A 27,420-nucleotide genomic window follows, 5' to 3' on the forward strand; every position below is an offset into this window, starting at 1 on the left:
TTATGCCCCCATATAGAATTGCTTATTAACTATGAATGATTTTACCTCTAATCTTCCAGACCATTCTTCTTCTATCTCCAGCTTTAATTTAGGTTTTTGGTAAGTCTTCCTTGTATCATGGCAATAATCCCAATGTCAGACAGCATTTGACAAGAAAAAAATGGCACACACAAATTGGGCATTCTGAAGATAGTTTAGTTCAGGGACTACACAAAGGCTTGGACATGGTGTGGTAAAATACACAGAAAAATGCAATAGCCCATGCTTAGCCTTATCCCATGACTTCATCCCCCCTGAAAGGATAATGGGGAAGAGCAACATCAGACATAGATTTGGACATACAGAAAATTGTATGGAGAGAGGCATTTAACAAAAACTGTGACGTTTAGATAAAGGCTAACAGTCCTTTGCAAATCTATAGGAAGGAAGACGGGAAGTAGGTAACTCAATTTTACTCTCCTTCCTCCCTTGAGTGTCTTGCTGCTGTTCCCTATTGGCTGAAACTAACTAGAAGTCAGAGAGCAAAGAAACCATTGTTTCAGTCCCTATAGATCAGCACAGGGCTAGGTGGAAAAAGGTTAGAAGTGGGTCCCAATAGCAAACAGAAAATATCCAGCATACTTTGAATCCAACTTCCTCTCACTGTCTTCCTCTACCTCCCCCCAATCTAAACAAACAAGATAAAAGAACATAACAACAACACTGTTTTCATCCCATTATTAGACTGATACTTGTAAATGCCATTATTCCTTTGGCTAAAGCGTTCCAGTGAGTCTCTAGTGCTTTCACCATAAGAAGGAAGCTTGTAGCAGGGCGTGGGAGGTTCTTCATGTGCCTTTGTTTGCTCCTCACTTCATCCACCTCCTACTAGCTCCCTCTAATCTGCACACCTCCAATGCCCTCTGGCAGTGACAGACATCTACAGCAGTGTACCATTCCCTGTAACATCTTCCTGATCTCTTAGCACTCTCTGCTTTTACTTCTGGAGATAATTCCCACCTGTCCTCCAAAACTCTATGCTCCCTCCTCTGGTAAATTTTCTCTGGCTATCTCTCTCTCAGAAATTGGTGTGGGTGCCTGACCCATTCTATGGCTTTTATTTTTCACATAAAAATTTATAAGAAATTTGTAATTGCTTATTTGTCTGGTTCCTTTGTTAGATTCTTGGGACTGTTAAAGGCAGAGGCTTTGTCTTATAATTGTGAAAACAGAGTCGGGTACATGAATGCTTCTTTAAACTAAAGCTATTTAAGTATTTTTTAATAAAATATTTAAGAACTCTTAAAAGGTCTAATAATGAACACTCTGTAACCACTGTCCCAGTTAAGAAATTAACCAACAGTAAACCTTATTACCTCCTCTTTTCCCACTATCAAGGGGACTACTATGCTGAAATTACTATTTTTTCATTTCTTTATATTTATTTATATCTCAAATAGGGGTGGCACATATCCCTAGATAATACATCATTCTTAAATGTTTAAAAAAATTTATTAAGTGCTATCACACTGCAGCTAATAATAAAGATGATGATGATTTATCAACTACTAACCCCAAAGCTTCAGATGACAGTAAGAATTCCAAGATGACCTTCAATGATGTGCACTTCATGTGCACATGATACCCTTTCCCTGGAGCATTGTGGGGGTGGGGGCGCTATGTATCTAATGAAATTTCACTCTTGAGATTATTTATATTATGTGGCAAAGGTAAAGGGATTTTTTATATTTAATTAAAGCACAAATCAGTTGACTTTTAGTTAATCAAAAGAGTCTGTTCTGGGTGGGCCTGACCTAATCTGGTGAACTCTTTCAGGGCAGCTCTAAGCAGCAGACATGTTCTCCTACTACCTGGAAGAAGACAAATAGTTATGCTATGAACTGCCTGTGGAGAGGGTGGTGTCCAGTGGTGAGGGCATTAGTCTTCTCCCTGCAAGGAACTGAATTCCGCCAACTATTTGAATGAGTTTGGAGGAGGACCAGATGAGAGCTCACCCCTGCCAACCCCTTGATTTCAGCCTGCTGAAATGTTAGCAGAGGATCCAACAAAGTTGTGACTGAATTCCTAACCCATGGAAACTGAGATAAAAAATGGGTACTGTTCTGGGGCGCCTGGGTGGCTCAGTGGGTTAAGCCGCTGCCTTCGGCTCAGGTCATGATCTCAGGGTCCTGGGATCGAGCCCCGCATCGGGCTCTCTGCTCAGCAGGGAGCCTGCTTCCTCCTCTCTCTCTGCCTGCCTCTCTGCCTGCTTGTGATCTCTCTCTGTCAAATAAATAAATAAAATCTTGAAAAAAAAAAATGGGTACTGTTCTTTAGCAACTAAATTTGTTTTAGTTTGTTATAGAGCAATAGAAAACTTGAACAGACCTTTCTTCCTCTAATTACTTTAGTGACACTTAAAATATTTTGTCTATTAAATGTTTTTCAGGAAGATTTTGTCACAAAGAGAAGGAAAGATCTATCTATTAATAACTGGTAGTCCCAGACACCAAAAAATATTAGAATTAAAACAACAAATAAATTAAAATTATTTATTTATGTTTTAATTTAAATTAATTAGTTAACATACAATGTAATATTAGCTTCAAATGTTCAATACTGTTATTCAACACTTCCATACAATATCTAGTGTTCATCACAAGTGCACTGTTTAATCTCCATCACCTGTTTTACACATCCCCTGACCCACTTCCCCTCCTATAACCATTAGTTTGTTCTCTATAGTTAAGAGTTGGCTTTTTGGTTTGCCTTTCTCTCTCTTTAAAAAAAAAAAAAGTGGGCAAAAGACATGAATAGACATTTTTCCAGAGAACATGAAAAGGTGCTCAACTTCACTCATCATCAGGGAAATACAAATCAAAAGAACAGTGAGATATTACCTCACACCTGTCAGAATGACTAAAATCAAGAACACAAGAAACAATGGGTGCTGGTGAGGATTCAGAGAAAAGGGAACCCTCTTTCACTGTTGGTGAATATGCAAACTAATGCAGCCATTGTGGAAAACAGTATGGAGGTTCCTCAAAAAGTGAAAAATATAACTATCCTACAATCTAGCAAGTGTACTAGTAGGAATTTACACAAAGAATACAAAAATACTAATTCAAAGTGATGCATGCACCCTGATGTTTATAGCAGCAATATCAATAAGTACCCAAACTATGGAAATAGCCCACATGCCCATTGACTGATGAATGGATAAAGAAAATGTGCTCTATATATACAATGGAATATTACTCAACCACAAAAAAGAATGAAATCTTGACATTTGCAATGACATGAATGGAACTCAAGAGTGTTAAGTGAAATAAGACAGTCAGAGAAAGACAAATACCACTACAGTTTCACTCATATGTGGAATTTAAGAAACAAAACAAATAAAAGGTTTTTGATTACTGATTCAATTTCTTTGTTATGGGTCGTACAAACTTTCTATTTTTTCCTGTTTCAATTTTGGTAGTTTATTTCTAGGAATTTATCTATTTCTTCCAGGTTTTCTAATTTATTGACATGTATTTTTTCATAATATTCTCTTACAATTGTATTTCTGTGGTGTTGGTTGTTTTTCTTCTCCCTCATTTATGATATTATTTATTTGGGTCCTTTCTCTTTTCTTTTGATAAGTCTGGCTAGGGGGGTATCAATTTTTTAAATTTTTTTAAAAAACCAGCTCCTGGTTTCATTGATTTGTTCTATTTCTTTAATTTCTACATCAGTTATTTCTGCTCTAGTCATTATTATTTCTTTCCTTTTCCTAGCTTTAAGTTTTGTTTGTTGTTCTTTTTATAGCTCCTTTAGGTGTAAGGTGAGATTTTTATTTGAGATTTTTCTTGCTTCTTGAGGTAGGCCTGTATTGTTATAAAATTCCTCTTAGAACCTTTTTTGCTGCATCTCAAAGTTGTGTTTTCATTTTCATTTGTTTCCATGTACTTGCTTATTTTTCTTTGATATCCTGATTGACCCATTCATTCTTTAGTGGCATGTGGTTTAATCTCCCTGTATTTGTGGTCTTTCCAAATTTTTTCTTGTTCTTGTCTTCTAATTTCATAGTGTTGTGGCCAGAAAAGTTGCATGGTATGATCTCAATCTTTTTGTGCTGCATTTGTCTCCCAATATGTCATCTCTTTTGGAGAATGTTCCATGTGCACTGATAAGAATGTGCATTCTGCTGCTTTAAGATGGAATGTTCGGAATATATCTACTAAATCCATCTGGTCCAGTATGTCATTCTAAGCCATTGTTTTCTGGTTGATTTTCTGATTAGATGATCTATCCATTGCTGTGAGGGGGATGTTAAAGTCTCCACTATTATTGTATTATTATTAACGAGTCTTTTTATGTTTGTTATTGTTTTATATATTTGGGTGCTCCTAAGTCAGGGGCATAAATATTTACAGTTGTTATTTCTTCTTGTTGGATTGTCCCCTTTACAATTGTATAATGCCCTTCTCTGTCTCTTTTTAAAGTCTTTGTTTTAAAATCTAATTTTTCCAATATAAGAATTGCTCCTCTGACTTTTTAAACATCCATTTGCATGATAAATATTTCTAAATCCCCTCACTTTCAATCTGCAGATGTCTTTAGGTTTAAAATGAATCTCTTATAAGTAACATATAGATGGGTCTTGTTTTTTATCCATTCTGATAAACTCTGTTTTTTGATTAGAGCATTTAGTCCATTTACATTCAAAGTAATTGCTGATAGATATGTATTTTTTGCCATTTTATTATTTGTTTTGTCATTGTTTCTGGAGATTTTCTCTGATCCTTTCTTATCTTTGTCACCTTTGGTCTCTCGTTGCACTCAAAAGGTCCCCTTTAATATTTCCTACTTGTCTGTTTAGTGGTCGTGAACTCCTTTAGTTTTTGTTTGGGAAACTCTTTATCTCTTCTTATATTCTGAATGCAGTCTTGCTAGAGAGAAGATTCTTGACTGCAGATTTTTCCCATTCAGCACTTTGAATATAGCATACCACTCCTTCTGGCTTGCCAAGTTTCTTTTGAGAAATCTCCAGCTAGCCTATGGGTTTTCCCTTGTAAGTTAAGGACTTTCTTTTGCCTTTCTGTTTTTAAGATTTTTCCTTCATCACCATATTTTGCCAATTTAATAATAATATGTCTTACTGTTGGTCTGCTTTTTTTGATTTCGATGGGAGTTCTCTCTGCCTCCTGGATCTGGATGTCTGTTTTCTTCCCCAGATTAGAGAAGTTTTCTGCTACTATTTCTTGAAATAACTTTTCTGCTCCCCTCCCCTTTTCTCTCTCTTATTATTCTAGGACTCCTATAATACGAACGTTATTACAATTGATGGAGTCACTGAGTTCCTTAAGTCTAATCCTGTGTTGCATAAATCTTCTTCCTATCTTTTGTTCATCTTCATTACTTTCCATTACTTTGTCTTCTAGGTCACTAACTTATTCCTCTGCATCTTCCAGCCTGCTGTTCATTGCATCAAGTCTACTTCCAATCTAATTTATTGCCTTCTTCATCTCAGACTGATTTTTTTTGACTCATTTATCTCTGTGGTAATGGTCTCATTGATGTCTTCTATTCTTTTCTCAAGTCCAGTGAGTATCCTTATGATTGTTGCTTTCAGTTCTCCATCAGGCATGTTACTTATATATGTTTCACTTAAATCTCTGGTCTTGGCTTTATCTTGTTCTTTCATTTAGGATATATTTGTCCATCTTGGCATTTTGTCTAAGTCTCTGCCTTCTTCTTCTGTGCTAGAAAACCCAGTTATGTCTCCTCCTTCTAAAAGTAATGGCCTTATGAAGAAGAGGTCTTGTCATATCCATGGCCTGGGGTGTCATGTATTCTGCTGTTTTGCTGTGGCTGTTCTATCCTACAGAGGCTGCTGCTCTGGGTAGTGTTTGGTTCCTCGTCTGAATGGGTCAAGTTTTAACTAGGTGTGCTGTGGTCAGCTTGTGGAATGAAACCTGACACCAACTCCGCCAGAAGCCTTGTAGAACTTTCTGGTCAAGAGATGTGGTATGGCCTGAGGCTTGTGCTGGTCTTCTTTGGGAGGGACCTACTGCACAGGGACTGAGGGAAGTTTGCCTGCAAAACAAAGTCCCGCCAGAGTACAGAGGGTCAGCTTGATATAAGCAATTTAGGCAAGCCAGTGTGAAGTTGTGCTGCTTCTGTGTGACTCTGTGTTTATACTGAAGAGTGTGGGAAGAAAATGGCACTAGTCAGCTCCTTCGTTCTGGGAGAGGTGCCTACATGAATGCTACCTCTCAGGGATGTGCTTCAAGAAAAGAGAATAATCTCCCCTCTACGTGCACCAGGCATTCCGCAGCTCACTATTTCCATGCTGTCTGCCCCTGAATTGTTTGCCTGCATTATCTCCAGGAACAGTGCAATTCTTTCCAGGCTTTATTTGAGTCAAGCCTTCTGACCTTTAAAACTTTAGGCTTTAAACCCCACTGGTTGCAAGAACTCATAAAATTCAGCCCCTCTCATTTTCCAAGCTTTGGGGAAAACGTCTCCTTATGTATTTCTCTGTGTGCTTCTCTCTCTCTTGCCCTTTTCTGTGACTATGGCTCCCTCCCCTCTGTAGCACCCAAGATTCTTTTCTCCCCTAAACCTCCTCCTACTCTCACTGATGTGGCTTCTTCTCTCCCTTTTGTTTCTGGCATATTTGGGATGATTTAATAGTTATCTAGTTGTGTTCATGGGACAAGATAAACATAGGGCCATCTTATTCTGCTGTCATCTTTCAATTTTTTATACTATTATAAATAATAATTTTACACTAATTTATTGAAAATGTATCCCATGTAGGTCCAGGGCTTTGTGTCACGCCAATAATGGATTAGAAACTTAAAAAAGTTGAATCCAGGTGGAATCCAAGTCCTATTAGTCCCAAACTGGTCAAGTGTCAAGCTTTAAAATGTTGACCAATGATTGAGGGAGAGCAATGTGGTTAAGTGAAGCATCTCTTCTTACCAAAAGATGTAATTTTTTGTGCAGTTACCTCAAGGAGATAAAACTTTGGAAAAATACTTGTGCTCTCCTTTTTTTTTTTTTTCCTTTTCTTTGATTTACTTTAATGTATTAGATCCATTCCTGGAGGTTAGAACTGACTATTGAAAAAAGTGAAAGGTTATTGAACAAAGCCAGCAACTTGTGGTCTTATTATTTAGTTTCATCAGGTAAATAGTAACAAATGTACAAACAATGGGGCTTTGAGAACAGTAAGAGAATTACCATGGTTTTTGGAGGGACAACCACCAGGAAGTTGTCCAGGTTTGATGGTTGTTACCCAGTGATATCAGACACCTCTCTCTGTACATTTGAAATGTTGGGAGCTTCCCTCAACCTGATGAGGAACAAGTTGAAATATAGGATGTTTAAAGCAGTAAGCAGCCATTTGGAAAGTTTTCTGAAAACACACAAACACTCTTGCTCTTCATTTCCCTTTAGTGATTTCTGTTTTTTTTTTTTTTTTCCTCATTTTTGCCTATGTTATTCTTGTTCTTAGATTCATCCTTATACTTCAGTTGGTCTGTTTGTGTTTTGTCTTACTTTTGTTTTCTGTTCCTTGCCAGTTCTCTTCACCTCTATCACCATGTTGATTTATTCCCTTAATTCACTGTAGCTACCTACTTCCCACCTGTGGATTCTGCCTGGTGTTTCCTCCTTTCTCATACTTTGATCAGCCTTGACATTTAACCTGTAGGAAGTGAGACAGTAGGCTGCCACAACACCAAAATAAATTTTGTGATTATTGTGTATCATTTGCATTAGTTATTACTCCCTTACTAAGGAGGCAAAAGAAAAGTGAGACAAAAGGAAAGTCTCTTGAAAATTGAGGCTGGAAACTGGAGACTATGGCTGGGATCCTTTTTGAGGCCTTAGGATCTAGGACAGTGGTTCCCATCTGGCATGGTTTCTCTCCACAAGGGATATTTGACACAACTGGAAGAGGAGATGCTCCAACATCTAAAGGATAGAGCCCAGGGGTGTTACTAACAATCTTGCAATTCAGTGGACAACACACCTCCCAATACTGAATTATCTGGCTTCATATATCAAGACTGCTAAGGTTGAGGACCTTGGTCTAGGGAACACTATATTCCATTGGACATCCTGAGGTATCTTCCCAAAGAGAAACCCTTATTTCCAGGTAATCCTTTATGATCCCTATCAGGGACACTTTATAAAAATAACCAACCCTACTTCCCTCTGGTTTCTATTTTCATATATGTTACCTTATTACCTTATTTTAATCTTAAATTAACTCTGGGGATGCCAGATCAATGTTATTATTGTGACTTATTTAAAAAAATTTTTTTACAGGGTTCCTGGGTGTCTCAGTTGGTTAAACAACTGCCTTCAGCTCAGGTCATGATCCTGGAGCCCCAGGACTGAATCCAGCATCAGGGTCCCCACTCATCAGGGAGTTTGCTTCTCCCTCTAACTCTCCCCCACTCATGCTCTCACTCCCTCTCATTCTCAATCTCAAATAAATAAATAAAATCTAAATAAAAATAAAAAAAATAAAATAAATTTACCAATGGACAAACTCAAATTCCAAAATATTAAGTAATCAAAAAAGGTTTTTTGAGGATTAGAACACATTATCTTTTTATTAAATAGTGTGTCTTGTAGTGTCCTAGAGTCTCTCTTTCAAGGCTGTCATTCATTCTTAGAGAGCCATAAAAGCCTTAGAAATAGCTTTATAAGATGGCATAGCTAAAAGAATTGAATCTTGAGGGTTTTCAGGTTAATCTTAGTAGAATTGGGAGAGGGCTGAGGGCTGGGTTAAGTGACTTGAGAGAGCATCTCATCAATCTGAGTATTTCCACATTCAAGAGTTACTGAAAATAAGGTTCAAATCAGGAAATGAAAGGATCTTTTCCTTTTGCCTCACTAAATTAAATTTATTTTCTCTTTTTTTTGCCTTATTAATTCTTCAAGGCATCATGATTAAAAGGAAACAGAGAGGTCAATGAAAGTGGTGTCCTGAGAAGATGAGCCAGATGACATACCACCTTTGACCAACAAAGCATCCATCTGCTTTTTTATTGTGCTGAGCAGTATTGGTGGGTAGAGGAGGCATTCTTAATAGTATAGAGGTTTCCCAATAGTTCTAATAATCTGCCATTGATTACTGGCAGTAGGTATAGAAAACTGGTTGAGAGTCATGGTGATAATGAGGAGCCCAGGAGCCTGGAAGAAGTGGGCTACATGTTACCTTTATTATGATCATTAGGTATTGTAGCCTCCTGAGGTTGACAAAGAAAATGAGATTATAATGGGGCACCTGGGTAGTTCAGTTGGTTAAGTATCTGCCTTTGGCTCAGGTCATTATCTCAGGGTCTTGGGATGGAGCACCACATCAGACTCCCTGCTCAGTGGGGAGTCTGCTTTTCCCTCTTACTCTGCCTGCTGCTTCCCCGGCTTATGCTCTCTCTCTATCAAATAAATAAATAAAATCTAAAAAAAAAAAGGAAAAAAGAAAAGAAAAGAAAAGAAAATGAGATCATATTAATTACTGCTATTAGAGAAAATTAACTCTCAAAGATGACCCTCAGTGTTTGGCAGGTGGGATGCCTTGGACTCTACAGGAATAGTAATCTGAGGGTGTAGGAAACTTTTAGCTGTGTTCCTTTGACTTTCCAGGTCTACCACTGTACAGAACAGGTGGCAGAATGCTGGAGCTTAACATTCAACAAAATATTTCTCTCTAGAGTGCCTAGTTAAGAACATGGGTCAATCAGATTGTATTCCACAATTTATCTAAGCATGTTAGTTCATCAAAAAAAAAATCCCCAATATATAAATTTTTGTAAATTTTATGAGGAGGGAAGGCAAGTTCTTTCTGTTGTATAAGCCACCTTAAGAAAGGTTTTTGTCAAATTGTGGGCAACTTTAAATACCTTAGGGTATTATTTTTAAATGTGGTAAGTGCATATACCTGAAGGTTTATTATGTTTTGTTTTGTCATTGACCTATGTAAGAACCATGAAAAGGAAGCTTCATCTATTTAGCATCCCCAATAGAATATGAGTGATCACCTTGCTAACTGTCAATCTCTGAAAGGCACATGTTCACTTCATTGAAAATATACTATGATAAGAAATGAACTAGGGGCTCCTGGGTGGCTCAGTGGGTTAAGCCTCTGCCTTTGGCTCAGGTCATGATCTCAGGGTCCTGGGATTGAGTCCGCATCGCGCTCTCTGCCCGGTGGAAAACCTGCTTCCTTCTCTCTCTCTCTCTCTCTCTGCCTGCCTCTCTGCCTACTTGTGATCTCTCTCTGTCAAATAAATAAATAAAATCTTAAAAAGAAACAAACTAACATTTTATCAGTTTCATTATTGAGTCAGAGTCAAAACAAATAAAGACATTCAAAGTGAAATAACTTTTAAAGTCTCTTTAGGTCTAACATTCTGTGATGTTCTATACTGCAAGATAGCATCAGCTCCTCCTCACAGGTGTGAGTAATTTAATAAGAGGTGATTTTCTTTGTTTCCTGAAGTCAATCATGCTACAAATTCACAATAAGATAGCATCTGGAACTTTTTTTTTTTTGGAAGAGCATCTAACCTTAATTTTTATTTTAGTCAACATTAAAAATTAATATCTATTATTAAAGTGATAAGTTAAGAAACATCTCTGACTTCAGATGTTTAAAATGTTCTTAGCAAATTGATATTATCCTGTATACAAGGTCTTGGAATTTTCTTTTTAATGTGGAAATTATATATATATATATGTATATATATATATACATATATATATATTAGTTTTAATAATGACTATATTATGAATTCCAAATTATTGAACTTAGATCCTTTATCTTTTTTTTAAAAAAATTGTATTACATAAAGCATGATCATAACCAATTGGCAAGAAATAGTCAACCTGGATGAAAGGTCAGGAAAGTTGGAAAAAAGTATTTAATCTGACTTATTTTACATTTCAGCAAATCTATAAAATTATCCTATCAGTTTGATAATTTCAAATTTCATAGCCTGACTCCTCCAAAATAGATTTAATTTTGCTAACAATATGTGCATAAATGGTGAAAGAAATGTCTTTGACTTAGTCAAATATCTTTGACTTAGAAGTGTCATCATATCTTTCATAATCATATTCTAGAAAAGAATACTTGTATTTAATATGGTGTAATACAAGAATACAAGAGAATACAAAAATACTAACAATCTGACTGTGGGCAATTTACAAACTTTGACTCCTTCTATCTAAATTTGGGAGATATTTACCAAAGTGGTTTTTTCTGAATAGTGTCTTTTTGGTTTTTTTCTTTAAGTTTTTTTTTTTTTTTCTGTGTGTATGCATGTCTGTATTTTCTATATATTCTATAATTAACATATTATTTATGTAGCATTATAGTTCTACTAAAATGGAAGTCATATGAAGATAATATGTTCTTGTACTTTCTGAGCTCAGAGGACTAGACATTGGCTCTGTGTGTTGGAAGATTACCTAGTAGCTCTTGTATGTATGTATGTATAGTGCATTTAGATTTAGAATGGTAAAAAAGCTTGCAGTTAATGTGTCTTAAAATAACATTAAGACCTAAAACTTTTTAGAATTCTAATGCATAGGCACATTTTTTAATTTTAATAATAGATTTTACAGATTAGATAATATACTCATTTTACTATAATTTAGTGTGAAGTTTCTTTTTCTTTTTTTTTTTTTAGTGTGAGGTTTTTTGAAGCAGTTCTAATATGCCTGCTATATTACTAAAAATGCACTCCTTCATTGGTTTTGGTATAGATCTAAAAAATGTCATATTTTCAGTTACTGCTTGTAATAATAATTATTTATGGTAAGACAAAGTATGAGCTTAATGGCAGCATTTTGAGAGTGTCCTGTTTCTGTTTCTTTGTTTACACTTGACTGGTGCATTCTATATATATATTTTTTTGTCCCTTCTAAAACTATCATAGGGGAGCCTGGGTGGTTCAGTCTTTAAGCACCTGCCTTTGGCTTAGGTCATGATCTTAGGGTCCTGGGATGGAACCCCGCATTGGGCTCCCTGCTGGGTGGGAAGCCTGCTTCTCCCTCTCCCACTGCCCTTGCTTGTGTTCCCTCTCTCACTGTGTCTGTGTCTGTCAAATAAATAAATAGTCTTAAATTTAAAAAAATAAGATGAGAGTATCATAATTTTTTCAGGTGAAAGACTAAAATAATTTCCATTGTCACTATCATTTAAAAGCACATCTTAAAGAGGTGTTATTCCATGACATTAGTTAGGTCAGAGAGAATCATGAGTGATCATTATGGAAAGAAAATGAAAGTATCAAGGTCAACATAAGATATGATTGTATAATGGAAACACCCACATTCAACTGAAAGGAGAATACTTTTTTAGATAGTTTAGATAAGTGAAAAGACAAATCACATTCTTAGATAGGTAAAGTCACAGTGGTAAAATTTAAATGTTAATTAAAGTATCCAGAGGATTTTTTTTTTAAATTTGTATATGTGCTGCTGAGGAAAGGACACTGAATTTGAAGAATGTTCCTAAAGTACCTGGGGGTGAGGGGTGGGATGGAGGGGTGGGTTTGTGACTGTGAAAATAACCATTAAAATAGCAAAAAAAGAAGAGGGATAAAACAACCCTATATAGAAAATGATATAGAAACAACAATATTTGAAATGTTTCCATTGTAATTCGTCTAGAAATAGACCCAGTGCATGTTAGAAATATGTATTTGATTATATTAACATTGCAAATCATAGAGGAAATATGACTATGTCAGTCAATAATAATGACAATACATAAGTAATTTGGAAAAAATAAAAAATTAATTCCAGATAAATCAAATATTTAAACATAAAAATAAAACCATAATAGCTTAGGAAAAATAAACTTTTAATGCAATTTTAGATTCAGGCAAGCCTAAGCAGGATACAAAATCCCGAAACTATGAAAGAAATGACTAACAAATTTCATTACATAAAGATTTAAAACATCTGTATGATACAAATAATAAAGAGAGCTGAAAGTAAAAACTTTATTTTGAAATGCTATTTCTAACACATTATAAGCAAAAATTTAATTTTTTTTTACATGCAAAGAGTTCTTAACAAATTAATAAAGACAAAGAACCAAGTGGAAATAGAGAAAGGATCTATTTAGTTAATTTACAGAAAAAGAAACAAATGACCATCAGTGTAAATTTTCAAATATCTGTATCTTTCATTTACTTCAGAACATTTAAATTTTGGAATTTTAAAATTTCAAAAGATAGGGCAGTTTATCTATTGGATCTGTGAAAGAATTTCACAGAAAAATTTCACATGTAAATCTGTCTTTTCCTTTGAGAAATATGCGTGAAGAAGACTTGATATATTCTATTGAAGAAGTGTGTTTTTAAAATCTGCCTGATTTTTTTCTTCCCTTTCTCTCCCACTCCCTGCCTTTGTTTGTTTGTTTGTTTGTTTGTTTTCCACTGTTTTGAACTGCAAATGATGTATGTGGTGCTTGTAATAATGTAAATATTTTTAGTGGTATTAGTGGTGGCAAATTTTTTAAAAAATAGTCATTATTGACTTTGGCCAAGAATTTCTTACTTGATAACTATGCAGATAACTCAGGAATCACGGTTTATGGTTGCTGAAAGTTTTAGACTATTTACTTTAGTAGGCATGGAAATGAAGTTCACAATCCTGCCATTTTAAGTGTAGCAGAACCATAATTCTGGAGGGTGTCCAAATGAAAAGTAAACATAATTATAAAGCAGAAGCAAATTAGCATTATTATCACTTATGAAAAATCCCAAACTATCTTGTTTGTACTTAAACATAGGTATAATGATTCACTTTCAGATAACTCTTGGCATTACCTTGAATGGAAATTTTATTTGACACAGGAGAAAGCTCTATTTTGCTTCTTCCCACTTTGATGAATACATAACCATGCAAAAAGATCTTATCTTTCCTAATAGCTACTAATTGCTTTTTACAAAATATTTCCACCACATAGTACTTATTTGAGTACACATTTGTGTGTATATCAAATATACAAGTATGTGTGTGAAAGATACAATTATTAAAATAGGCCTATTGGTCTGTTGCTGTTTTTTCTTCCCCACAGTTTTGATCATCAGGATCGCAGATCTCCTGTTTTCAGGAGTTATTTTATTTCCACAATAAAAGTATAACATTTTTCTTGGGAACTTTTTTGCTTCTTTTTTCCCTTTCTTTGTCATCATAGACAACATTAGGATATAGAATATAACCACACATTTCCTCAAACTTGCATTGATTTTTTTGTGAAAAAATGTTAGATAATTGTTTTATGCCCTGAATCTCGGTAGAATTGCTTATAAATTTTGAACACATCTCCTTTATGAAAAATAAGACAAAAAATAATATGTATGACAGTCTTTATAATCACTTAGCCAAAACATTGTTAGGAAAATATTCCATCCATTAAAATTATAACAAAGATACTTTGATGGAAATCATAATGTTTTGAATAAACCTTAACAACATCTATGTACTTGTGATTGGAAAACACATTCAGCTGTGAACCACTGTAATGAATTTGTTTCTTGTCAACAATAAAAACATTTTCAAGAAAACCTACGAGTTAAATTGCTTGATCTCATACATTAGATTATTAACATTCATATTGAATTACAATGCTCAAGAAACAAAAGCAATCTCAGTGCAATTTTAGAAATTTAATGTTTTTTATTTTCACCAAAATTTAGATAACTACATAAGAAAGTGCAGAAACATAGGCTCTGAGCACATTTTATATACTGAAGAAAGATGAATTATAACTAGTATCTTTTCCTTTTTCAGTTCTAATATTGAAAGAGAAAGAAGCACTAATGACCAAAGGCATCCTTTGTGTTACATGGATCAACTTCTTTCCTAGGCACCATCCTTGTGACAATAAAGAAAATAGTCAAACAGTTTCCAATATTCTGTGGTTCAGATGAGATTGAGACTGTATACACATATCATATGCCACACATACAAACATCTCACTTAGAAGATGCACAAATCACACACCTATGTAGTATATATATATATACACACACACGTATGTGTACACACATGTACATGTATACACATTCAAATATGCATCTGTCTGTAAACATATGCATTATATCTATGTACACACATATGTATATAAGATATGTATATATGGATGTGTGCATACATATACTTTTCTCTATATACGTTGGTGCATGTATTTAATAAAATGTGGGGTAGAATAGTCATTCTTCAAGTAATAGTAGATGTATAGTGGTAGTTTGGGGATCTAAAGCAAGTGTAGTATTAGATTAAGAATGTACAGAGAGAGTAACTAAATAACAAATTTTCTCAGGACAATATTTGTGACTGGTATTAACTAGATATTAACTAAGTGTGTTGCCTTTAGTTAGCTTAAAAAATTTCTTGAACACATGGTAGACTATAAAATTGATGGGATCATTGACTGAAGCTGAGAGTTATCCATAAAAATGGACATTACCTCTGTATTGCATCAGCTCCGATGCATACTATAGATTGATTGTTCTGCCTCCCTGATGGCCAGAATGCTAGGCATAAATGGCAAAGACTGGCTTTGGTACCATAGGTGGGGTGTTGGATAATGACCTCAAATGCTACTTGGAGAATTAATTGTGTGGCTGAAACTTTAGAGGTGAGGCAAGTCTGGGTAGGTTAGAGACAGTCGAATTTGGGGTCTCTGGGCTGCTTCCATCTGTCTGAGTAAAATAATCACCTGCTCCATGTCAAAACACTTCTGTTTTCCTAATAAGTCATTTTTAAAAAAAGCATAAAATAACTATTTTATAATACCCTAAAAGTGAATCCTCTAACATTTTACTCTGGTAGTGGATTTAGAAGCTTTGGAGTTTTTAAATGGTATAGGATATTTAGAAAAATGTGTGCCAATTCAATTAGTAGACATTCCCTGGACATTTAGACATGTCATAATAATTTAAATCTGAAAGAAATTTAAAGTGTATTTCCTAGGGAAAAAAATCTATAATTTTTATTTGCCAGAGTGCTTTTTCTAAAATGTTTGAAGTTGTTGAGAGGTGATTTTTCTGTAACTTGTTTTACTGTTCAAATCCAATTTATTTTTGCCCTGTTATTTTTCTCCCTGGATTTTTTAGAAGTCAGTTTTGGACCATTTGATAGTACTATAATAAGAACCTCACTTCCTATGGTGTAATCGACTCTCAGTTTGACAGTTCAACAAATACACAATGAGAGTCCACTGCTTGGCAAGAGCAGTGATATTTATTTTTCTAAGGAAAATGCTTAAGCCTGAGTGTATATAACTCTCCATCTGTTTATTTAGAAATATATTCCTTTGTCACTGTGACTATATTGATAATTTTCCTCTTATATGGTAGGCTTCAGGAAAAACAGGAATTTTATCCTACGGCTTATAGTCCTCTTTTAGGGGTATTTTAGGGTAATTTGATAAATATAAATTATTTTTGAAGTCTTTTGTGACAAACTAGCATTTTAATATAGCGTTTTTGAAGAGAAAGATTTAAATTTGTAAATTTAGTGAATGTATCTGTAAATGTTTTTCTACTCTGTAAGGACTATTTCTAGTGGAACTATTGTGATATTTGCAGAATCTGTTTCTTATTCTGAAATTTGTGTTTATTTTTGTTTTTTCAGTCTCCTGAACAACAACCAAATCAGACAGATTTCCAGAAATGCTTTTGAAGGACTTGAAAATTTGCTTTATCTGTAAGTTGCAAGAAAGGACAAAAATAACTTACAGTGTTGATAGATTATTTTTGCCTTTTTGTCTGTTTTAACCAAAGTAATTCTTCATCTTCTCGAAAACTACTGTCAACATTTACACAAAACACATTTGAAGATTTCTAAGTGAGGTCAATTGTTGCTTTCAACAGATTACTCATCTGAGCACATTAGAATATTTATTTTTTATTCCCCCATCACTGCCACAAAAATTCTAAATTGGAGAAAAATAAAAACAAAAACCATTTGCCCAATGTTCACATTCAAATCTAATTAGTTGATAATTATAAAAATTGTATAGATGAAAGATAAGATTTTTATATCAACAACTCAGCCATCCAAGAACTTCTGAAGCCAGTGAACACATTACAACTAGGAACTTTAATGAACATGAATAAGAACCAAATTTTGGAAAAATTTGTTCACAAATATGACCAATGACAATTGCTGTACTCTTGTTTATAACAAGTAAATGAGAATAAAGGTACTTTAAATATTTTGTTTATTTTAGAGAGAGAGAGAGAGAAAGCATGAGAAGAGAGAGAGCACTCGAGAGAAAGAGCAAGAGAGAGAGAGACAGAGAGAGCAAGCAAGCAAAGTTGGGGGTAGGGGGTAGTTGAGTATCAGGCTCCTCACTGAGCAGGGAGCCAGACACAAGCTTGATCCCTGAACCCTGGGACCACCTGAGCTGGAGGCAGATGCTCAACTGACTGAAACACCCACACGTCTCTGAGAATAAAGGTATTTTAAATAAGTCCTTGTTTTGACTCAGAAACCAGTCCATGCTGGTAGGTTGAAAGTTGGGAGGTCAGGACTGACACTTATGTGGAGGCTGAAGGAAGAAACTAGGACATTTGTCTAAGCACAGAGTGAGTGCTGCGAGTTTCCTTCTGAGGTAACTAAACATTTTTACACAAATATGCCCATTTGTACTTCATTAGGTAACCGATTTTTGTGTCAAAAATCGGTTACTCTGGGACGCCTGGGTGGCTCAGTGGGTTAAGCTGCTGCCTTTGGCTCAGGTCATGATCTCAGGATCCTGGGATCGAGTCCCGCATTGGGCTCTCTGCTCAGTGGGGAGCCTGCTTCCCTCTCTCTCTCTCTGCCTGCCTCTGTCTACTGTGATCTCTCTCTGTCAAATAAATAAATAAAATCTTTAAAAAAAAATCAGTTACTCTTTTAAAGAAAAGATGCTACCCTAGCCCTTTGGTTCCTATTTCATTTCTACAATGGTCACATCATCTTTCTGAAACACTGGAATTCATAATATACCTCAGCTCTGTAGGCTTACAGCATTTTGTGTTCAAATGAGATACCCCAGCCTACTAAGCAAGACCTTCTATGGCTTTTTTTTTTAAATTTAAGTTTTATTGTTATTATTTTTTTTTTATCACTCAGTCCTAAAGTGATAGGACTGGTTCCTTTTTGGAATTGGTACATTCTATTTGCTGTCCTAATTGTTCATGACCAACTTAACATGCCTAGCAGGTGCATGTCAGTTTTGATTTCCACTGAGAAGCATTGCTAAGAACGCTTCCAGCTTTCTTGACTGGTGGTGTGAGAAATCTGCTCCTTGTAAATGAAGGAGCTCTCCCCCCTTCATTTCACTGCAGGCCTGTGGTTCTGTGGTTCTTTACTCATTGGCCTGTAAAGAGTATCACTCTTACAGTAAAATAAGCAAATTAATAAAAAAAAACCCATAAAACAAAAACTTTATAACTTTGTAAATGGTGGCTTAGAAGAAACCTCATTACTACAGTAATATCTAATGAAAGAATCTAGTAAAATGACAGTTATTAGCAAGAAATTATTTTGGATAAAATGAACATTCAACATTGCTATGGCTTGGATCAATTACATGGCCAAGTGTACTATCAGCTCTGTGTAAGAAGCATTTAACAAAACTTCCAGTAATTCTCTAGCCAGTTCACACACTATTCATTAAGTGAAAGATACAACTCTCCCGTAAGATGTACATTTAGGAAAGGGGAAGGATAATTTATAAATGTTTCATTATGCGATATGTTGTGAACATGTTCATGTGGCCACTGAAGTAAATCTTTCCATATTTTCAATAGCATTGGCAAGTAAGGATTACATCCCAAATCAGAGAAGTTCATAGAAAAAAGAAGGTTGTAGGCTACAAGACCTATTCAATGCAAACAGCACCTGTCTGGATGAGAAGAAAATAGAATTATAAGGTTTAAAAGAAAATGTCAAGGTCTGAGGCAATTAAAGATGGTCTAACTCTGTCACTTTGTGTCAATTCAATAATGTTTTAAGATTAAGCTGACCATCCACTATCATTCTGTGAGCTGATCTAGTGAAAATGCTTGGAGAAGACATGAACTTTTGGGGGATAGGGTTCACAAATACTCTGAAATATGGTTGTATTCATTATTTTGGTGGTCTGTGGTGATGTTGGGATAGGCAGTGGGGATGGGGAGGGTGGTAGTGTATGAAGATGAAAAGGCATGAGTAATGCCCATATATGTGTTTGAAGGACAAAGATACACATGCTTATAGGACAATAGGTTTTATTATATGGGCACATATGAGTTGTGGTGGTGTCAGAACAGAAGGGAGGCCAATTCTGCCTCCTAGTGTGGTGGGCAAGTTAGACTTCAAATAAGGGGGTGTTTAGGAATTATTGGATCATTGACAAAACTAAGAAGTATCAATGTTGACATCTTTGTTATGCTATCAGTTGCAAAGCATACTAAGTTTTGTTGTCTTGCCCTACTTTGGCCAGAAAAATTAAACATGACGTTGAGGAAAATAATATACAAAAAGCATTCACAGAGACAATTCTGAGTCTGAGATTGCATGTGTTGTTTTGAGCAGTGAGTGCAGTAGGAAGGATGGAGTGAGCTGTGACTGGGAGATAAGGGGTCATACCAGAAAGGCCTTTCCACAGGAAGCTAGATGGTGTTGTGTCAGGGAGAATTTATAGGGGAAGGGTATGGTCACCTCTGTGGTTTGGGAGAGGCCAGTCTGGGAGAAGGGACAGGTTTGCTTGAGGCAGAGACTCAATGGTAGGAGCCTATGCCAATGTCTCCTGAATGGCCATGCATGATGACAGCCTGGACAGGACTCTGCAGTAGGACTCCAGAACAGGAGAAAGATTATTTCTCCTCCTCCTCCTCCTTCTCCTCCTTTTCTGAAGTTTTTGTTTTGTTTTGTTTTTTAAATTTATTTGATAAAAGGAGAGAAAGCACACACAAACAGAGGACGGGACATAGGAATAGGGAGAAGCAGGCTATCTGCTGAATGGGGAGCCTGACACAGGGCTCAATCCCAGGATCCTGGGATCATGAGCTAAAGATGAATGCAGACACTTAACCGTCTCAGCCACCTAGGTGCTCCTGAAGAGAAATTTTTTATGTAGATTTGTTTAATGACTTTATGGCAAAAGAGAGGGAATGTCTGCTCTTCTCATAGAAAATCCCCATTTCTGTCTCAGTCTGTGCCATTAATACTCCAGCCTCCTTTCACTGTCCTGGGAAACTTCCTGGGCCACCCGCATACTCATACTTTCCTAAAAGCTTCCCACTCCTCCACAAATCTAGTTTTTATTTTCTACCCGATTTTCTGAATCTTTGGATGGATCACTCATAGGATTTACTCTATAATTTGACATTTAATTATATTTAGCGTTATTTCCACTTCTCTCACTACATATATGTATGTTGAGGTCTCCATGGCCACATACTTGAGAATCAGGGTCTTGCTTGTATTTCTGTCCAGTTCATACAAAGTTTCAGACACAATTCTCTGCTTCCCCAAACTCGCGTGCTCCTTCAGCACACATCTGTTTCCTTTTCAGTAAATAGCAGCCTTATTCTTGAGCTGCTTGGCATGATGCTTAGGTTCTTCCTTTCTCATACGCTACTTGGGCACACTCTGTTCATTCCAATCCTAAAATATTTCTAATTTGGTCACTTTCTCCATCTTTCCTGCATCTACCCTAGTGTGAGCAGTCATTATTTCCCTGCTTCACATTTCATTTTAATAAAAGGGCCACTCCCTATTTGGCCTGTAAGTCCTAGCATGGTTTTTGATCCATCCATGCATGTAAATCCATCTCATGTCTTTCTTTCCTTTGCTTTTTATATTTGATCCATTGTTCTTTTATTTCTCCAAACACAGTAAGTGCTCATCCCCCAACCTCCATGGGCTGTCACATGCTGCTTGTTGGATTTTCCTTGGTGATCTTCTGTCTTGTTTCAGCTTTAATGTCATCTCCCTAGGACTCCCTCTAGGCCAAATAACACTTGCCTCCTTTTTTCTTTATCAGTGTGCCCTGTTTATTTCATTTATCATGTCTGCCATAATAGTTAATGTTATTCCCCTTATTTTTTTAAATGTGTTTTCTGACTTCTCACTGGATTCTCTGAAAGCAATTGGCCATACTCCTCTTACTTACCACATATCCCATCATCTGGAACATAGGAAGTAAGTGCTCTTTAAATATTTGTTTACTAAATAGGAGAACATAAGGCAATCAATAAATGCTTGATATTTGACTGATTAATGCTTTTAGTTACGCTGAGTTCATTATTTCTTGAAAAGCGAGATTTAAACACATTAAATGCATTTAGCGTTAGCTTTTTCAGCAACGTGTATCAATCAGTTATTTATATTGTGCCTTTTACCAAGGATTTCAGGTGTTTGTATTACATAAAGTATTTTTAGTGCATGTATATTCAGGAGGTTAATTTTTATTAGACCAGATATGCCACAGGATTGGTTTTGCCTTGCCAAACACAAAAGAGAGCACATTATTTTTCCTTAAAACAAAAGCATTTCTGAACTCTTCTGAAATTCTAATGTATTTTGGTCTAAAACGTATCATTGATTCCCTTGGGCAAAAACAAATTGAAAATTGCAGGACAAATTTGCTTTCAGATTCACAAGGAAGAATAAACCATTTGAGGAGATCTTTGGAAACCAGTTCATTTAAGGTTAGCTGAATTTTGGACCTAAGAAGCATTGAAAAACTGAGAGCAAAACTGTCTTCTTCTTTGGGTTAACAGACCAGCAACTGTTATGTTATGTTATCATTATTCTTAATCAAGTTAGAATTAATCTAATGCTAAACTCTGAAATAGAATTTTATTTATTCAGAAACATTTTGGCATCTACGAAGTTATAATGATCTCATTACTAATGAGCGTTTAACAATAACAAAAATGATCCATACAGTAAGAACTGTTGCCTATCTGTTCATGTTTGAGATACACTGAGTATCATTTGGTAGTATTTATAGAGGAAATTTATGTCACATTCAAATCCATAATTTTGTTTCTGGCTTTGGTTCCCAGAGTTTGGTCTCTGAATTATAGCTTCTTTCTGCCCTTAACCCATCTCTTGCCATCATTGTCCTCACGAACTCCTATTTCTGAATGCTACTCTCTCTGCACAGACTGAACTTCTTAGATCTTTGCCTGAATATGTCATTTGCAATTGTATACACAGCCTTTTCCATCTCTCTCTAGTCTCTAAATCTATTTGGAGTCTACCACATTCCTTTTGTAGCCTGCAGATAGAAAGATATTCTTGTGGAAGTTTTGGGAGATTTACAAACGTTAAGTTCTTGGGCAAGTGAGTATTACTGAAGAATCTCACCTTTAATATGTAAACTTGAAGGACACAACTCTCACCATTTCTGGCCTCTCTGTTAACACTCCCTGAACATTAATGACAAGCTAACAAAATAAATGAAATTTCCATGGGGTTTCTTGTTCACTGTATCAGTTAGCTTTTCTTGTGTACCAAATTATTTGAGAACAGAGTGACTTAAAATAATAATTACTATTTCTTATGATTGACTTATGGGTTGATTGGGCAGATCTGGTCTAGGCTGGCTCAGCTAAGGCTGGATGCTGTAGGATGGCTTTCCTTACATATTTGGCAATTGCTCAGTGTCAAGTGGGATGACTTTCTCCTCCACATGGTCTCTTTTTCTCTAGCCAGTTAGACTGTGCTTGTTTACAGTGATTTTATCCCTAGTGCCATTAGAGATGAGGTTTTCATGCCTTTGGTGTGTCATATTTGCTAATGTCTCATTTCCTAAGTCAAACCATATGGTCGAGATCTGATTCAAGCACTAGAGAAATGGATTCCACCCCTTGATGGGCAAAGCAGCAGAATCACCTGGCAAAAGGGTATGAATCCAGGGATGGGGAGAAACTTGTGGCCATTTCTGTAATCCATCATATTTACATGAGCTTCTAAGAGTGAGGCCCAAGTTGCAATCACAATAGGCATATCCTGGTTTAGACACCAGGATAAGCTTATGCAATGGGTACTGTATTCAAAAGGGAGAAGAGGTCATATCTAATTGAGAGACATGGGTCTGGGAGCAGAGTAGACTTGATGGAAGGATCAATGTTTTAGCTTAATCTTGAAAGGAAGATTTGTGAGAAAAGGCAAGACATGGTCTTGTATGTTTGGGAAATGGCAACTATCTTTTAATGATTAGATTTTAGGGCCCAAATAGAGCATGATGAGAGACAAATTTGGCAAAAGCCAAATAATGGGAGACAGGAGGTTTTTATGCCAAGCTCTCTGTCTCTACTTGCTTACCTTTTATTTCTACTCACTCCAAACCAGTCTCTGTTCCCACCACACCACTAGAAGTTCTCTGACAAAGGCCACTCATATTGTTAAACATGTTAGAAATATTCCATTATACACTATGTTTAATTATGTATAGTGGTTTCCTTTTGTTGACCATTCATACACCTGAAAATATCTTTGGTGTTAGTGACACTTCTCATGTTCCTGGTCTTCCCTTCATTGTTCTTCCTGCTCTGTCTCAAACTCCACCTAGAGTTCTGTACCAGGCTCTGGTCTTTTTCATACTGGTTTCATATGGTTGAACATATCTGCTTCCATGTATCAGTTATTATCTAGATGCCACTGGCTCACAAATCTTTATTTTGAGCCTAAATTGTCTTATGTTTTTAAATACACACACACACACACACACACACACACACACACACACACACACACGACATATCCCATAAGAGCTTCAGACTCAAAATGATTTAAACTTAATTTATCTTTCTCCCTTCAAACCTGCAACTTATTTTCCCCTCAAACATGCTTATTATTTTGGTAAATGATGACAGACTAATACAGTCATCTGAACTAAATATCCATGCATCATACTGGCCTCATCCCAATTCCTCTCCCATTATATCTAGTTAGTTGTCAAGTTCTGTCTATTCTGCTTTAGCGCTATTTGTATCTTCCCTCCTCCTATGCCCACTGTGATGACTTATATTTAATCCTTGTCACTCATCACCATAACTATTAGAAAACCTCATAGTTCAAGCTTTTCCTCTTCTCTCTCTGAAGGACAACCAGTCATCTTTTTTTAAAAGTCTCAATCACACCATTCTTCTAAGGTCCTTCAGTGGCTCTCCATTGCTGTTTGGATGAAGTAAAATTGAATTAGCATCAGATACAAGACTTGACTTCACTTACATTTTCAGCTTTCTTGATGATCACCTCCTCAAACCTTGTGCTCTGAAGTTCCTGATGTGTGGTATTTGATAGTCTCCTGATTAGATGCCTTTAGGTCATCTCTGAGTAACTGGATGATACAGTATTGTGTCTTCCTGAGATTCTTTCCAGGCCCCTGACTCTGATACTGAGATCACATCACTGATCTATTATTTATTATCACCTACTATGTGTTTGAGCAGTACACAATATCACTAGTCTATGCAACAAGACTGTATGGTTTTATGACTGGAAAAATGGACAAAATAATTAATTTTATCAGGGACACAGATGTGGGAATACTATGCCGTATGAAGACTTAATGGGGAAAGAGAAGAGGAACAAGGAATTTGTGCTAGGGGTAGAGAGTGTGGCAGCTCTGCCTTTTTGGGTGGTGTCTGCATATCGTATAGAACCATGCATAACCTAGCCCTGAGTTTTCTCTTTCTCTGACAACTGCTCTTAGGAAACTTCCCATGAGGTTATAGCTGCAGGCTGGAGAGAGAAGGTGGTATAGCAGGAATAAGGCCACTTCTTTATGTCATTTGTTTTTGGCTCTAGGGCCTGCTTGAGCCTGATCATGTATATAACACCTCTGTTTGAGGATGAAGTTCAAATTTAGGGCTTGGTCAGAGAACCACTGGCTTAAACAGTAGAAATTTATTTTCTCAGAGTTCTGGAGGCCAGAAGTCCAAGATCAAGGGGATGGCAGAGTTGCTTTCTTTTAAGTTTCCTTTTCCTTCACATGTAGATGGCCATCATTCCTCTGTCTTCCAGTGGTCTTCCCTCCATGCATATATATATCTGTGTCCTAATCTTTTCCTTCTAAGGATGCCAGTTATGTTGGATTAGGGCCCATCCTAATGACCTCATTTTACCTTAATTACCTCTTCATAAAGCCTTATCTTTAAATATAGTCTTATTTTGTGGTATTGAAAGTTAATATTTCAACTTAGGAATCAGGGGAGAGGGTGGAGCACAATTTCAGCCATAACAGCATTTATTTATTATCTTTTTTCATTAAGTTTGAGATCTCTCTGGTTCTCATTATGGTGAGTAGCTTTTGGTTAAAACCTATACCTTTTTCGGTATTATGTTATGAGACTCTAAATCATATTTAAATCTGCTTTAGCTGACTTCTTCTTTGTTAGGGAAGGGGCTACCTTTTTACTGTCAGATGGAGGGAGAAGCCTAGGTCCCCCAGTTGGCCTCCATGGATATCCATGTGTTAGTGGGACTTCTTGTTGCTTCTAGTCAGAACTGGGAGTTCTGGTTTTCCACTAGTCCTCCACTGGTATGTTCCTTGCTAGACAGGGTGTAAATGTTTCATTACTGCTCCCCACATAGCCACACTGACACCAAGTAGAGGGAGTGGCTTCTTTACTGCTTCATGGTGGTAAAACTACTGACTGTCCACTAGGCCACCCCTGATGCCAACCCAACAGGGAGCAAAAGGAGAAGCTCTTTATTGTTCATTTTGAGTAGAGGTCCAGGATTCTTGGGTGGTCTATACTGTCAACTTGGTGTGGTTTCCTTATCTTCACTGTTTGCAGACAAATGTCCTGGCTCCTCTAACAATACTGCTATGGGGGTGTTGGATGGCTTCTTTACCGCTTCATGGTGGTAAAACTACTGACTGTCCACTAGGCCTCCCCTGATGCCAACCCAACAGGGAGCAAAATGAGAAGCTCTCTATTGCTCATTTTGGGTAGAGGTCCAGGATTCTTAGGTGGTCTGTACTGTCAACTTGGTGTGGTTTCCTTATCTTCACTGTTTGCAGACAAATGTCCTGGCTCCTCTAACAATACTGCTATGGGGGTGTTGGGTGCCTCATTAGAGCCTCAAGGGTGTGGAGATCTAGGTTCTCACTTGGCTTTTGCTGGCATGGGTAGGATGGGTGGGGATGGTGATACAGATTTTCTGTGGTGTTTGGCTGGAACAGAATGGTTCTTTCCCAAAAGTTTTCTGTCTTGTTAGACTTCCCCATTCCGTAATTTGTTATGAGTTTTTATTGTCTGTGTTCATTGACATTTCCTGGTTTTTGGCTGTTCAGCTTCACCTCTTGAATGACTGAGCAAGAAGAAAACCCAGAGACTGATTATTATTCTAATCCTTGAGTCCTGAGATTCTTAGCAAATTTGCCTTCTCCCTACTTTTCATTCTTTTTTGTTTGTCTTATTTGTAACATCTAAGTTTTTAAATTGTGTTCAGAAAGAAAACTATGAAAAAGGATTTCAACTTCACCTTCTCAGAGACAGAAATCTTTATAAACACTTTTGAGTGTCTTTTTCAGTATATGTATTTTTTCTTTTGCTTTTTAAATTTAATTCAAGTCCCCTCTCTGGCTCAAACTATCTGTAATCTTGTCCCTGTCATTGGGAGCTTCTACATCACATCACCCAAGGATTTGCTCTTCCCTCCTTGTGCACCTTCTGCCCTAAAGCCTTCCTGACTTCTACGTCTGTGTGTTCAGGGGAAACCCCAGTCCAGCAGGCCATCTGTACTCAAGGTGCCTGGGTTGGGTAAGGGAGTTCACTTGAGTCAGACCCCTGTGGATCTCTGCTGGGAAGAGACTCAGGGCCCCTGCAGGAGTAGGGTCTCCCAGGAATCATCAGGCAGACCTCATCAGCAGGCTTGAAGTCCCCACCAGGGTCCCAGTCTCTCTCCCAAGTCCAAACTCAGGGACCTATCTCAGGTATCTGGATGCTGAGTCCCAGTGGCCTGCACAAGTGCACTTACCTTCCACCATCTTCCCCCCAGACATCAAGACTTCAGAGCATATTGGATGGGACATGCTGTTGCCCACCAGGAAGTATCAGGACAGTTTTTCTCCCCACTGTGCCCTTGATGTGGAAGTTTGAGTGCTGGTTACCATTAGATTTCATATGTGGGAGTAATGTCTAGTATGTTTTTTAAAAATATTTAATTTATTTGAGAGAGAGAGCAAGAGAGCATAGGGGAGAGGGTGAGGGAAAAGTAGACTCTGCTGATCAGGGAGCCCAATGTGGGGCTCGATCCCAGGACTCTGAGGTCATGACCTGAGCTGAAGGCAGAGGCTTAACTGACTGAGCCACCCAGGTGCCCCCATATTTTTTTTTGAGAAGAAATAGCTAATAATCACAATTATACAATATATGATAAAATTTCTTTGTTTTTATTGTGGTAAAATATAAA

At 36.7% G+C, this 27,420-nt stretch overlaps 1 protein-coding gene across 1 annotated transcript in view; it reads left to right on the top strand.

The window, feature by feature from the left end:
* Positions 1-27,420, top strand: part of PXDNL (peroxidasin like) — a 466,402-nt gene that overhangs the window by 212,627 nt on the left and 226,355 nt on the right. The window contains 1 exon segment of the mRNA XM_047727586.1: positions 16,645-16,716. Coding sequence (XP_047583542.1) covers positions 16,645-16,716 — 72 coding nt within the window.

Source organism: Lutra lutra, chromosome 4, assembly GCF_902655055.1.
Source record: "Lutra lutra chromosome 4, mLutLut1.2, whole genome shotgun sequence".
In the NCBI taxonomy this organism is placed as follows: Eukaryota; Metazoa; Chordata; class Mammalia; order Carnivora; family Mustelidae; genus Lutra; species Lutra lutra.